At 41.8% G+C, this 13,449-nt stretch overlaps 1 protein-coding gene and 1 long non-coding RNA gene across 5 annotated transcripts in view; one reads left to right on the top strand and one right to left on the bottom strand.

Annotated features, from left to right (window-relative positions):
• The window catches only part of VCL (vinculin), a 55,362-nt gene extending 48,900 nt beyond the window's left edge, over positions 1-6,462 (bottom strand). For all 3 annotated transcript variants that reach the window (XM_053948980.1, XM_053948977.1, XM_053948978.1), the window contains exon 1: positions 6,057-6,462. In XM_053948980.1, coding sequence (XP_053804955.1) covers positions 6,057-6,224 — 168 coding nt within the window. In that variant the 5' untranslated portion in view covers positions 6,225-6,462. The remainder of the gene's footprint in view (positions 1-6,056) is intronic.
• Positions 6,463-6,895: 433 nt separating this feature from the next.
• LOC128791853 (uncharacterized) overlaps positions 6,896-13,449 on the top strand; it is a 56,148-nt gene continuing 49,594 nt past the window's right edge. For both annotated transcript variants that reach the window (XR_008432185.1, XR_008432186.1), the window contains exons 1-3: positions 6,896-7,308; positions 8,970-9,018; positions 10,133-10,237. This is a non-coding gene — a long non-coding RNA (uncharacterized LOC128791853). The remainder of the gene's footprint in view (positions 7,309-8,969; positions 9,019-10,132; positions 10,238-13,449) is intronic.

Raw genomic sequence — 13,449 nt, 5'->3', positions numbered from 1 at the left:
TTGGAATAAATTAAGTACTGAAACACAATAACAGAACAAAAATTATTCCATTCAAATCAGAAACTAATTAATCACTTATGTAAAGATGATTCCTAACAGATAAAAGCAAGAAAGAAGTTTATGATGTGCTTTTGTTATTACAAAGTTGCTTTCTGTCTAATAAATCACTCTTCTCCCAGCTCCTCCCACACACCCTAATGGGGTTTATCCACTTTCTCAGAGCATATGGCCACAGTTCCCAGAATATGGTAAATGATCCCTGAAGAAAATGCTGTACACTGAAGAAGGATGTTCTAATAAAAAAAAGAAATAATTTTTATTTATAAAACACTAATCAGTTTTCTACTACTCATAGATAAGACCTAGAAAGCTGTAGTGAAAAGACATTCTCTCATGAGATCTTCAAGTCTACACTAGTGTTCATTCACTTGTCACTAAGTTTGACTTCTGTAGAGTTCAGATGATCTGCTCTTTTGATCACTTCTTTCAGCTTCAAAATGTAACAATATAATAAACTGGAAATGGAGAGGCACAGATCTATACATATCCCATGACAAATTACAAACATCAAGGAAAAATGCAAAAACCACAACGTCCTTGAGAATCATCTTTTGTGCTGTGTAGGAAATTCTGCAAGGAAAAAAGCTTCTCTTTTTCCTTTCTTCTCCATCCTTTTCCAAGATATAGAAACATATTGCAAGCTAATTTTTTCCCCTCAAAAAAAGAGAAACCCTAAGCTGCTCACAACAGCTCAATCCTCTCTTTGTAGCATGAGTTACAGGCAAGTCAGCTATGCCAAAAGAAAACTTAGGAAGATAAAGCTGTTCTACCATACACTCTCCTCAACAGTCAGACCATTTCTCCTTATTCCAGGTTTTATCTGTGTATTTGATTTTTGCTGCTGGAATCACAACAAGGATTTCAAGGCAGACTGCATTCTTCACAAATTCGTTATACAGGTGATTTCCAAGCTGCTGGTTTGCAGGTATCAGTAGGCAATGTACAGCCTGTCCAGGGAAGATGGATAGCCCTTTCCAAATAGCCCTACAACCCCAGGCAACTCCTCACCTGTCAGAGGCCCTTGGATGCAGACAGAACATGCCAGTGGCTTCAGGTGATTATTGCTTCTTCCTCTGCTGAGATGGGACAGCTGCTATAGCTACAGTAAATGCAACACTCCCACAGTTAACTTTTTGGTTTAGTTTAAACTTTATGTCTCTGCCAAAGAACTGGTATTAAGTTCCATTTGTTTTAAGAGCTATCTGGGTAATTTTAGTTGTGCCTAGATGGGGTGGGCTTCAGCTGGTGGTAGTTTAAAGAGACCGACCTCACAACTTTAGGAAGTCACAAAAACCTCTGACACACATGACTTTGACCCAGCAGTACAGATGGGCCTTGTTCCCATCAAGTACAATCTCCAGTCAAGCTTAAACTTATTCTAGACTGCTTTTATTTACATTTTAAAATAGTACTTGGCCCAGACCTACTTAAAGGAAACCTCTGATAAACCCAGACTATGAGACAGGAGATTTATAATCTAAGAGGCCCTTCCTGATGATTAGCCTGACCTAGTCAGGCCTGACCTAGCTAGTCACAGTTAGTAACTGAGATACAGGAAGGTGTCAGTAGTGTTTCATATGCCTCCAGACCTCAGTAGGTAAATCAAGTCATATCACAGCATCCAAAAATAACACCTTCTTGAGAAACACAGTCATCAGCAATTTAATACAGAGTAAAGCAATATTTTTCCCATTAAAAAATAATATAATAGAAATTGGATGCATATAGAGACTTGTGAAACAGACTCACATATAAAAGAATAACATAGAGGATGGAATGGCAGAAGTTGCATCATCAAATAGACAAGCACTGTTTTTTCAGAGCAGATCTCTGTTCTAAAAGATCTCAGTTACCATTAGTGTCTTACATCTTCCATTATGAGCATTTCATAGGAGTATCACTCTGCACAGATGCCCCAAGCTCTATGAAAATGAAGGACATGAAAACAGGGTAAGTCTCAAGCAATTGGTCTCAGGTAAAGCAGGTCAGATCTTTCAAACCATTTACCTCGTTCAACAGCCCAGACTCTGAAAAAACCAATACCTCCTTGAGCTGCTGAGCCTGCTCCAGTATTTTAAATTGTGTGCTTCCCAATTCACTTCTCCTACCTTAATTTTCATGCAGAGAATTACAACCCAATTTGTCAAATTCAGCAGCTTCACCCATGGTATTGTTGGCATTTGGCAGAACAACAGCAACACTGCAGCTCAGTCTGAAACAGCAGAGAGAAGTGACCAGAGCAGGCTATGCCTGTACTGACAGAATGCCAGAATCCATACAGAGCACTATGGAGCTTACAACATCAGAGTAGAATTTGCTTTTTCTGTTTGGCAATAATATAACATTGGTCTGAACATAAATGCTTGTAAATTCACTACTGGCAAGTAGCAGTTTTTTTTTCTCCTCCATGAAATAAAACCATATATATAATGTGTGTGATTGGTTCACCATTTTTGCATTATCAGCCATCCTTGATTAAAATTCCTGGTTTTAAAATAGGCTAAAAGTCTGGTGAGTTAAAAAAAAAAAAAATTAAAAAAAACCAAAACCAACCAAGAAAACCAAACAATCAGAGAAAAAAAAAAAACTAAAACAACTGGAAAATCACCACATGGCTCATTTCCTGCCTGGGAAGTTTGACTAGTTAAAACTCAATTTCATTTCACTCTCCTCTAAACTAATAGGGTATTTAGCAAGCTCAAAATTACTCCATACCTATTAGGTAGCTTTGACTATTACCCACCAACAGCACCACTTCTTTTGACTTACAGTGTCACATCTTTTAGATAAAAGAAATACCAAATGCCAACCTTCCCATAAGAGGCACACATCCACTACAATTATAAACCAATACAAACATTAAGATTTTCAGTTAAAAGAAGGACCAATTTAGTATATTCATAGTCTTGTTGTATCCGAAGCCTCTCCCTCAAATTCCTGGCTCCAGTCAAAGTTGATTTGTGTGTAAAAAAGCTTCTGATGCTTACTTCCATGTTATATTTTTGCACAGGCAACAAGGACTTCACCCCACAGTTAAGAAAATTCATCAAAATGCTTCAAAGCATTTTGTGAATTATTGTGCAAAAGCTATTCCCCAACAAAATAATCAAGATTCAGTGAAAGCAAACTGTTGCATATTGGAAACATAATACCAAGTCTTTCTTTGGTATTTTACTACAGCAATGTCTAACTTGTAAAAGATTTAGTTATTTCATTAACTTAACAATGACTTGGACTATCTCTTCTCCAGGATTGCTTTACAATTAGCTTCTGACAAGGCAGTATCTCTCAGATAGGTCCACTTGAGCATGCAAACTTTACATTAAAAAAGCTATATAATTTAAGATGGTTTCAGGCAAACTTTGAAATACAGCATAATCATTAATGACAGAAAACACAGAAATGCATGCCAAAGGAGAAGTTCTCTTATCGACGTCTCTAGTCAGGGTATTTAGGAGGAAGACCCCCCTTTTGACTCATCTAATAGTCCTAATGTAAGACTCTCATATCTATCAACCTCTATTCCATCTTGAATAGTGTATTGTGCTAGCTCCAACTCAGGAATGTTCAAGTTATTGCACAGAGGTCCTCCCTTATAGCCATATAGTAATTTCCTAGCCTATTTCCCCCTCACAGGACCTCTTCTAGGCCTTCAACAAGAATGGGTCTCAAAATTTCAAACACTGCTACCAGCAATTACACACAGACATGATAGTTAAATCAATTAAATACTGCATTTTCCAAACTGCAGAATCCTTACTATAGGTTGGACAGCTGAAGAGTAATGCTGCTGTATATGAAAATTTATCACTAAAAAACTCCCTGCTCCTCAGCACTTTCCTTTATGAACTTTGTGATACTCACACTACACTAAGAACCCTGAGCAGACAGCAAGCAACACAATGAGCCAGCAGCCACATTACTCTTGGCTGCACTGATAACTCCATCTTTGCTGTCACCTGGGAAGCCACCAGAAGGCTCGTAATTTGAGAACCTGTCTGTATAAATTCTCCTGCTCCTGTGAAACTGCTGTTTCATAAATCACCTTTACACTTCAGAGTAATGCACTGAAAACAGAGCTCCAGATAGGAAACAGAACTTTAATTCTGCACTTTTCCTAATATAGACAAAGCTGTATTTTAACAGATCAGGGCATCTTCCCTGTAACTACCACCTCAGATTACACTTCTATTTGCTCTTTGTGAATAAACAGAAAAAATAATTCAACATCTTTCCTTTTATCAAACTAGCAGGCAAGAAGAAAAAAACAGAGGCTTCCAAAACAGTCCAAAATGAAAGACAAGCTAGCATTAGCAAGCTGCAGAAGGAAACTAAATCTGTTTCTGCATTTCTCTAATAAATGAAATTTTATCAGATCAAGTTTCTTTTGAGAGAAAGGTGGGGTGAGGAAAAATGACTACCACACAACTCAGTGGTACAGGGTTAGCTCAGAGAAGCAAAGCATTATTCCAACGTCTTCCTTTCAAGGAAAAGTATTTCATACACACAGGCTTCACACCCTTACAGCCAAAACACCTATTACATCAGTGAATTGCTGCACAATGATTGTTCTTCATAAAAAGATCAGTGTCTGCTATAGTCAGCAAGAAGCACAAGTATTCTAGACAGTCTGTAATATTTATAGTCAGGGCGAACAAGAACCTAGTTACACTGTAGTAAACTGCAAAACCTCCAAGTGGCAAGTTATTCTAGCAGCAGCGAGTAGTACAGGCCAAAACACGATTAACACATCACACACATTAGTCATCTTGACAGTTTCTTATGCCCACAAGTCTCATGATTTCAGTGCACTCAAACACTGGTTAACAGTGACACAGTATTTTAACCTGCATAGCTATTCATTTTAAGGCAAAGCTTAGTGGCAAGAGGTATTTCTTGCTAGGAATGACTTCAGAATTCAACAGGATTCAAAATGAGCAAGGAACTTGTGACATTCAAAACTGTACTCAGTATTTGTAAACAAGCTTAACAAAGGTGCAAGGTAAGTATTACCTTAATAGAGTAGAAGAGTAGGCAATGCCACAGTGCTTTCTATATCAAAGAAAATATTTCTGCCTTGCAACAGTTCGTTATTCTGTTGTTGATTATAAAAGTGCTAATACGACTAAAACATGTCAAATATATTAGTCACTTGCACTTCTCATACTGCAGTGTCCATACTGCAAGTACTCAGATCTTAAAAGAGACAAGCTATGCATAACCGCTTTCAAGAAGTCGAAGAGTCAGGCCAAATTTCCGTCACCTTTAGCTTACCACAAGCAAACAGTAACTCATACTCGAGGCTAAGTAACAAGAACAATTTACAACTCCAGACCTTGCCTGGAAGCCACAGGTCCGTCCCGCCTCAGCTCCTGCACTGATAAGGATGGCCAACCCTCACCTATTTAAAAATGAAACCCAAATGCCTGGGAGGTTTGGGCTTTGTTATTGGTTGGGTTTGGGAATTTCTGGATAGGCTCACGCCAAGTAAGTATTTTGCCTTTTATAGTGCATACACTTAAAATAGGAGTTTCCTAGGCAGCAAAGAACCACACAGCGTATCAGAGCCATCTGTGAAGCGTTTCGGGGCGGGTATGAACAGCAGCAACAACCGCGCTTTACTGCACTTTAATGTGATGCCGCTCCTCAGGTGGGCAAAGGCTTCTTCGCTCCGAGACGGCAAGCAACTCGCAGTTGGGACAACTCACTGCTCCGCAGCACGGCTCTCACGGCTCCTTCGCTGGCCGGAGAGGGAACAAACGAAGACGGCTTCCAGGCGGGAGCCGCAGAGGTCCGTCCAGACAACAGCCTTCCAACTTAACCCTTTCCCGGGCCCCGGCACCGCGCCCAGCCGGTCCTCACGGGGCGGGGACCGGGACACCTGTCCGCGACAGCCCGGGGGGGGCGGGCGCCGCCGGACTCCCAAGTTGGCCGCGGCGGCCAAAGTCTCTCCCAGGAGAAGGCGCGGAGGAGGCGGGCCAGCCGCCACTACTCACCCGCACCAGGTTGCTGACAGCGGCCTGCACGGCCGACACGGGGGCGGTGAGGTCCGGGATGGCCTTTCCGTCCACCTCCCCCTCCTCGTGCATGATGACCAGGTGGGAGATCTGCTGGGCCACCGGCTCCAGGATGCTCTCGATGGTGCGCGTGTGGAAGACGGGCATGGCGGCGGCGGGGTGGGGGGGGGCCGGGGCCCGAACTCAGCCCAAACTCCTGGCAAACTCTGTCCCTGCGGGCTGGCGCCCCACAGAGAAAGCCGCGGCCTCCGCGAGAAGAGGAAAAGGAGGAAGAAGAGGAAACCAAACGCCCACTCCGAGCTCCCCTCGCCCTGGAGTAAAGTGCGGCACACGGAGAAGCGGCTGCCGGCTCAGGCTCGCGGAGGCGGGACTCGAACTCGCTGCCCTCCTGCCACCCGCTGGCAGCCCCCACCCCACACTGGCGCCGCTCCTCAGCCAGGCGGCGGCTTTTCAAGCGCCACAACCCGCCCCTCCCGCGGCTCCCGCCCCTGGCCGCCTCGCCCAATGGCCGAGCCGGGGCCGCCGCTCCAAGTGGCGCAACGCCGCGTCCATCAACATTCCAGAGCCTCCTTCCCCCTCTACCCCCCGCCTTTCCCGCACCACCCGCCTTCCCAACCAAGCTTGGTTGCGCGGGCGCTGGTTTCCCAACGTCGAGATTACGTCAGACATTCTGGTGTCCATATAAGGAGACGATTAATGCCAGGGTGCCGGGATAGCGGGGGGCGAGGGCGGTGGGATTCCTGCGCCACGCCCGCTGGCGGAGCAAGTTCGCTCCGTTGGGCTGAGGCGGAGCGTGACCGCCTGGCCGAGCGTGCAGGGCTGAGCATCGCTGGGACGGGGGTGGCCGAGGGGAGGTGGCGTTCCTGGCCGGACCCGCTGTCCCCAGGCGCTGCTTGGGGCGCGCCGCTTCGTGCGGGGTGTGCGTTCTCCCCGCGGCCGGCCCTGCGCGGCCCGCCCTGGGCGCGGCCCCACACGCTTCCTCCCACACCGAGGAACAGTGGCGGGAGGCTGCGGGCGCCGCTTGTCGCCTGCGCTCAGCTTCGGGTGGGGAGGGCTGTCCCTGCAGTCCCGCTGCCCGCGCGCCGCCCCTCAGGGGCTGAGGCGCCACGGCGGGACAACGCTGAGGCGGCGGCGGCCCTGCGGGGCGGCACGTACCGGGAGCGTGAACCTCGGCTTGGGTTTTACCGCTATGACTGGTGGTAACAGCGGGAGCTTGTTTAAATACACTTAGGTGAGCGGTGTGGTGTCGGGAGAAGGAGTACAAACCCTAGTCAGAGAGGAACATAAATCCCCAGTTTCCCGTAGCGCCGGTGTGGGAGCGTGGCTGCCAGTGCCAGCACGGCTCGGGGTGAGCCCGTACGAGCGCTGCCCGCTCCCCGGCGTGTCCCGGGCACGGTCCCTTGTGGCACTGGCAGCACTCGTAATAAAATAAAACGCGAGTAAGGAGTTACACTCTACACTTCTTACTTTCTTTGATAAACAAGCACAGCTTCAGATTTGGAAAGTTATTGCTGGCTTGCAGGTGTTTTTATCCTTGTGCTGCTATTTTAAGCTATAAATCAATGTCCCTGTCAGACTAGGTTGCATTCTGAAGTGGTCCAGAGCAAACAATGTGTTTTCTGTGCAGTGTTTGAGCACAGCCACTCCTACCAGAAGACACAGGGGCATATAGAAAGAGCAGTTACATCAGTAAGGCTGGTGTGAGCTCAAGGATCTCTTTGTAACTAGTATCAGCATTGTCATGGCTGGAGCTACTGGGACAGTTACAAGTTGTAGGCCTAAAAAGCTATGAAAAACAGGTTTTGTGCTGGGTTAAAAAAAACTTGGCAACATCTTTAGCTCAGAAGTTTTTTCGTTTTGGTTTGTTTACTGTCCTCTTTTTAGTATGATAGAAATTGTATTTCTGTGTGTGTTTATTGAATCTCCAGTAATAGAAATCATTGTACTAACTTCCATGTTGTACAAGGCCACGTGGTTTGGAAAGAGGTATACCTGTAGGCTCAATAACAGATAATCAAATTATGCTATTGGCATGCAAAACGTAATTACAGTATCAGTCATTCAGCAGTAATGAGTGTTTTAAGTTACTTGAACTGTGCACTGTAAGAGTAGCTTATGTTGTTTGCTATTGGCTGTAGAGCAGGTACCATTTTTAGCATATACATGTCTAGCAGTACCTCTTTCACATACTGTGGATCAGTAATAATGAGAATTGATAAAAATCCTTCTGAACAGCAGTGTGCAGGATCTGGAAATTGTAAAAAGAAATTGTCCATGTCTAATAATCTGCTAAATTTTGTTTTATGGAAGTATGCAAACATCATAAACCCCACATATTCAGTCATTTGTGGGACTTGCATATAAGCAAACCTCTTTGATCAAAAATAATTGCTTTAGATTTAGCATTGTGTGTACTGACTTGTGCCTGAAATATGCATGTTTACGCATATGACTTTCAGGAAAAAGTATTATCTGATCATTATAAAAGGCTGATCTGGTAGCTCAAATAGGTACACTTATATCAGGCAAATTAAAATACAAAACAGATGGAAATTTTTGGTGGCCTCCTGGAACTTTTCCTGCCTACAGGACCAAAATCTGTACTTGTATTTGGGATGTCTTGGTATTAAGAGTTTATTTCACTATTTCACTAAAATTGGTGTCATTTTTGCCCATACAAAATTTAAGTTTTATTCTTTGCATTATGTGACTGTACTGCATGCCCATCACTAAATTTCCTCCATGCTGTTGATGTGCCTGCTAATTTTTGAAGCCACATCCAGCAAAATTCCATGCAATTAACAGCAATATATGTAACACTGCTTTTCTACTTGTTGGTTTTATTTTTCTTTTGAAGTACTAAATTGACAGAGTTTTCTCTTTCCTTTGCAGTATTCACAGCTGTCACATTGATGTCATATGAGTAACAGCTTTGAGGCAGGTACTTTCTTCAAAACGTTCTGTTTCTTACTGTGGTGTTGTTTCTCCAGGTTCTACATTAATCATTAATTCATTGGGAATTAGAAAGTTGTTAGGGTGTTAGAAAGTAATGATAGATTTGATATTTTCTGTTTATAAAGCCCAGGATGAAAACATGTGATTTTTTTTATCCTCTTCCAATATGGTATTGCATATCAAACAAAACAAACAAAGGGATGCAAAATCTCTTTTCCTTTCCACACACTCAAATTGTTAGCGTTATTAAATAATAACTATTATTAGTATGACAATGGTGACCAGCATCTCAAATAAGTTAATATGCTTAGAATGAAAGGATTAGCTTTTAAGGGATTCTTTCCATGTCTTTTATTATTTCATACGAACTCAGGTGAGTCCAGTTTTAAACCCAGTTCTACAAAGAACCTGATGTTAGCAGACTCTTCTGCTTACAGAAATATCTGTTGTCATTAGGGGTATAATGTCTCTCTGACCCAAAAGAGCAAATAAATTCTCCTTTTTTCACAAGTCTTTTAACAAAGCAAAGAAATTCTCTCTTCCACTGAGGTGAGACACATGAATCCAGAAGCAATAGGCTTAGGTGGGAAAAGGGAGGACACTGTGCTTACAAGAAGTGTAGCTGCAATGCAGCCTCTGCCACAGTGTCTTTTGGAGAGTTCTGTATCCCATTCTCAGGGTACCTGGCACTGCAGCTGCAAGTGGTGGCAGCAGTGGAACTGAGCTATGTGCAAAGAGCTTCATGAACCTGCAGTTGTCTGCAATTATAAGGTATTTTGCTAGTATTAATACTTTATGGAAGTGAACGTGTCTGATTAGCTTGAAGGACTAGCCTCCATTTTACAGTAGTTATTTTCAGTATTAGGTACCACAGCAGAGAAGAATTACTTTCTAGGTAAATACACTTGTCTGTGATTAATCACTTTTCCCTGGAATCATCTGATCTTGTTCCTTTACTGCACCAACTTCTAACTTATCTGAGTAAAAACTAATTAACTACTTGAGGAAATTTACAGAAATGCTATTTTCATGTATTGCATAAACTGGATTGTATAAATGTCTTGACCCTATGAAGATTTAAGCATATGTTGAAATTTAAGGTTTAGAGTCCATATTACCAGCTTCTGGAGAATTGGAGCCTACTGTCGATCAGTGGACATTCTGCGTTTCCCTCTTACCAAGCATTAACTGGGTAATCTAAGGAGGTAAGCAATGGATGATTGAATTTTAAGTAAAAAGGTTGTTTTTTTTTTTCTTTCTGCAGTAATGTCCACCTTAAATGTAAATTTTAAATTTGTCATGAGTTTGTTGTAGAATGGTATTACTATACTGATAGCTCTAGCATATAGGTGACTGGCACAGGAGGAATACATTTTGTGCCTAATAAATGACAACCTTGGAGAAAGAAAGAGCAGATTACTAAGGTGTTTGACAGTGTAACTTCACCACAGTGGCCTGTCAATGTGCTTTGCCATTATTTAGATGCCTTTTGCCATGAAACCACGTTAAGTTCTGTTTAGTTCTGCATCTTAGCTGGCTGTGTTCTAGGAACTGCAATGACACCAACACTTCAGAATTTTTATACACTGACTCATCATCAGTCACTATCTGAGCTAGATGGGAGCAGCCTATTGCAAGTGGAAAATTTACATCATAGTTGTCATCCAGCTCCTGAATACAAACTTTCTTTCATCATACAACACCACTTGGTTCCCAGCTGCCCTTCTATAGCTGTGTTCTGTTGCTGTGCAGACATAGTGGGGCTGAGAAAGCTGCTACCAATTCCCTGTCTCCTGCAAGGGGTTTCTTGCTAGAAGTTCTGCTGGGAAATCAAGAGTGCAAATGTAGTTAATTTTTTTCATATTCTCAGTTACTGTGTCAACTGCACTAAACCCAAAACTGGTTTTTTTTTAACTATACTACATTCTGAAGTGGTTTATTGTGAAATAAGTATTGCAACAATTGTAACAACAAAATTCAAGGAATGTTTTTAAGAACATGAAACATGTAGAAAAGAAAGGTAATTATAATAAATATATATTTTTGTGCATTTATTCTAGAAATTCCTAAGTAGGGATAAGGTTTAAAAAAGCATTTTTCAACTTTTCTAAAAAAATTGCAGGGGAAAATATATTAATATGTGCATGCATGTTGTGTGTTTTCTGTTATATTTGTTTTAAATAGTTGGTTTTGTCCTCCCACCCCCCCAGGCATTAGTTTAATCCCAGCTGTCAATCTTCCCTCATACCTACCCCTTTTCCAGAGATTACCCTGTCATTTTTGTTTCCTTCGATGCCTCATTGGTTTAGTTAAACTGTTCCCCTCCCCTGTAACTCCCTATTGGTTTAAACATTGTAATCCCCACCTTGTGTTCCTACCAGTCCTTTTGTTATTAGTTCCCTACCCTAAACCCCACTCTGGTCCTGTCCCTTAAAACCCCCTGCCCTGCCTTTGTTCATGGTCCTTGCCTCTGTTCTGCATTTGAGTTCTGGATGCTTTTGTTTTCACCCTTATGGTTTAATAAATGATCCTCGGGTTTACAAACAAGGCCCATCTCACTTTTTCTATGTTGATCCTTCAGTGACTGCTTAGGAGGTTCAGGGTCCTGGGGGAGGTGTCGCGCCCCCATCAAGCACATAACACCGAGCATGTGACACGTGCAAAGCATGTATGATAGAGAGTGTATGTGCAGTTAAAATTATACAGTCTGTTCACAGTAAATGCAAACAAGTCTTTCTACTCTTGTGCTAACATTACTGTTAACCTACAGTAGCTGTCGGTGTTTCATAGAGCAGCAGGTGCTTTTCAGGAGCTTCACTCCTATACTGCCTCAGAGCTTGTCAGTATCATTGACTACCTGGTAAACAATCCAAGTGCTTTACTTACAGTAATAAAGCACTGACCATTTTAATAGTCTAAACATTCATTTTGCAAATAGGGATTTTTGGTAATATTTATGGTCATTTCTACACACAGGCACAAGGAAATAGAGATAAATAAACCGAAGATGTCAAACATGTTTAAGTTAATACTATTAAACCTCATGTGGATGTTGTTGTTTGGCTTTAAATGGCCTTTGCTGCTCCATGATTCCTTTCCAAGAACATGCTTTGTGAGAGCAGTAAAGCCCTTGTCATCAAGCAGTTTACAGAGCTGCTGCATATACCAGCTGAGATGTGGCAACTAACTTCTTGTATGGTCTTGCTGTACTTCCTTAAAAAGAAAAGGCTGTTTTAAATTACTCCTGTTGATCAGTTTAAGCTTCCCCTCTTTTGCTTTGCTCTGAAAAGGACAGATATCTCAGGTGAGATGCCTACAGTTAAGTTCTCACATTATTTATCTGCCTTGCAAGAACACATCTTGATACTTAGTCCTTGATGAAGTATTTTTGCATGCAGATATGTTCAATTTCATTTCAAAGACCTCTGTATCCAAATCAGCCTCCAAGATGATCTAAGTAATACTTGATTTTTTGAGAGCAGGGGTACATGTTCATCAGTGCCTCTGCAGGCTTTTTTCCTGATTTCTAATGTTATGTGCTTGTATGTATCAACTCCTTTCCTAGTGGTTCCTTGTATTGGATTTGACTTACTCAAGTATTAAAGCATGTGTGTGTTGGGAAGTGTAAGTTTGGTCTGAAATTTTAAATGTTCTGCTGCTTTGGAGTCTCATAAGTTATTTTCCTACTGCAGGATTAACAGGCTTGGGGAGTTCTAAATTCTATATATGTTCAAATTCACCACGAGGTCAAAGCATTTAGATTGGGTGATGCTTCTTGAAAAGCCACAGGCTGAAATTAAGAACTACTACATGGAGTAATAATGAACTCTTTTTATATATGCCTGTATGTGACTGGATTTTAACTGTGTAATTGTAGAGGTATTTAACATTTTCATAGATTATTTATGCATATATAATTATCTGATTTAGTGTGCAAGCTAAAGATATTAGTAGATATAGGAGTTTACTGACATCAGCAAATACTAAATGGCCAAATTAGGCTTTAAAGAGAAAATGCTAGAAAGCACTTAATTTCTGCATCAGTTTATAAACTCCCTCCCTATACAGTGGAAATATAAATCCACAGAATAAATATTTTTTTACATACTTTTGAGTTTCTTATCTGTGTTGTATTCAGTTATACATCTTGACTGAAACTCTTCAAGTGTGTCAGAGAAGCTTCAAGTAATTACAATAGAGAAAGACAATTAACCTAATGCAAAAATACTTCCTTCTTCCTGCCCCCAGATCCTGAACTTGCAGTTTTTTTCATATAGTTGGACCTTGTACTTGGGAAAAATTTAGTAGGATTCATTGTAAGATTGCTTTGTGAATCTTTTTGTTCTCTGTTCCAGATAAAATGCAGTGGCATTACAGAAAGACAGTGTATATTCAACACGGGCACTCATGCTTTTAA

The sequence above is a fragment of the Vidua chalybeata genome, chromosome 8 (assembly GCF_026979565.1).
Source record: "Vidua chalybeata isolate OUT-0048 chromosome 8, bVidCha1 merged haplotype, whole genome shotgun sequence".
In the NCBI taxonomy this organism is placed as follows: domain Eukaryota; kingdom Metazoa; phylum Chordata; class Aves; order Passeriformes; family Viduidae; genus Vidua; species Vidua chalybeata.
Note: the sequence above shows the minus strand (reverse complement) of the source record. Positions and strands in the feature narration are given on the sequence as shown.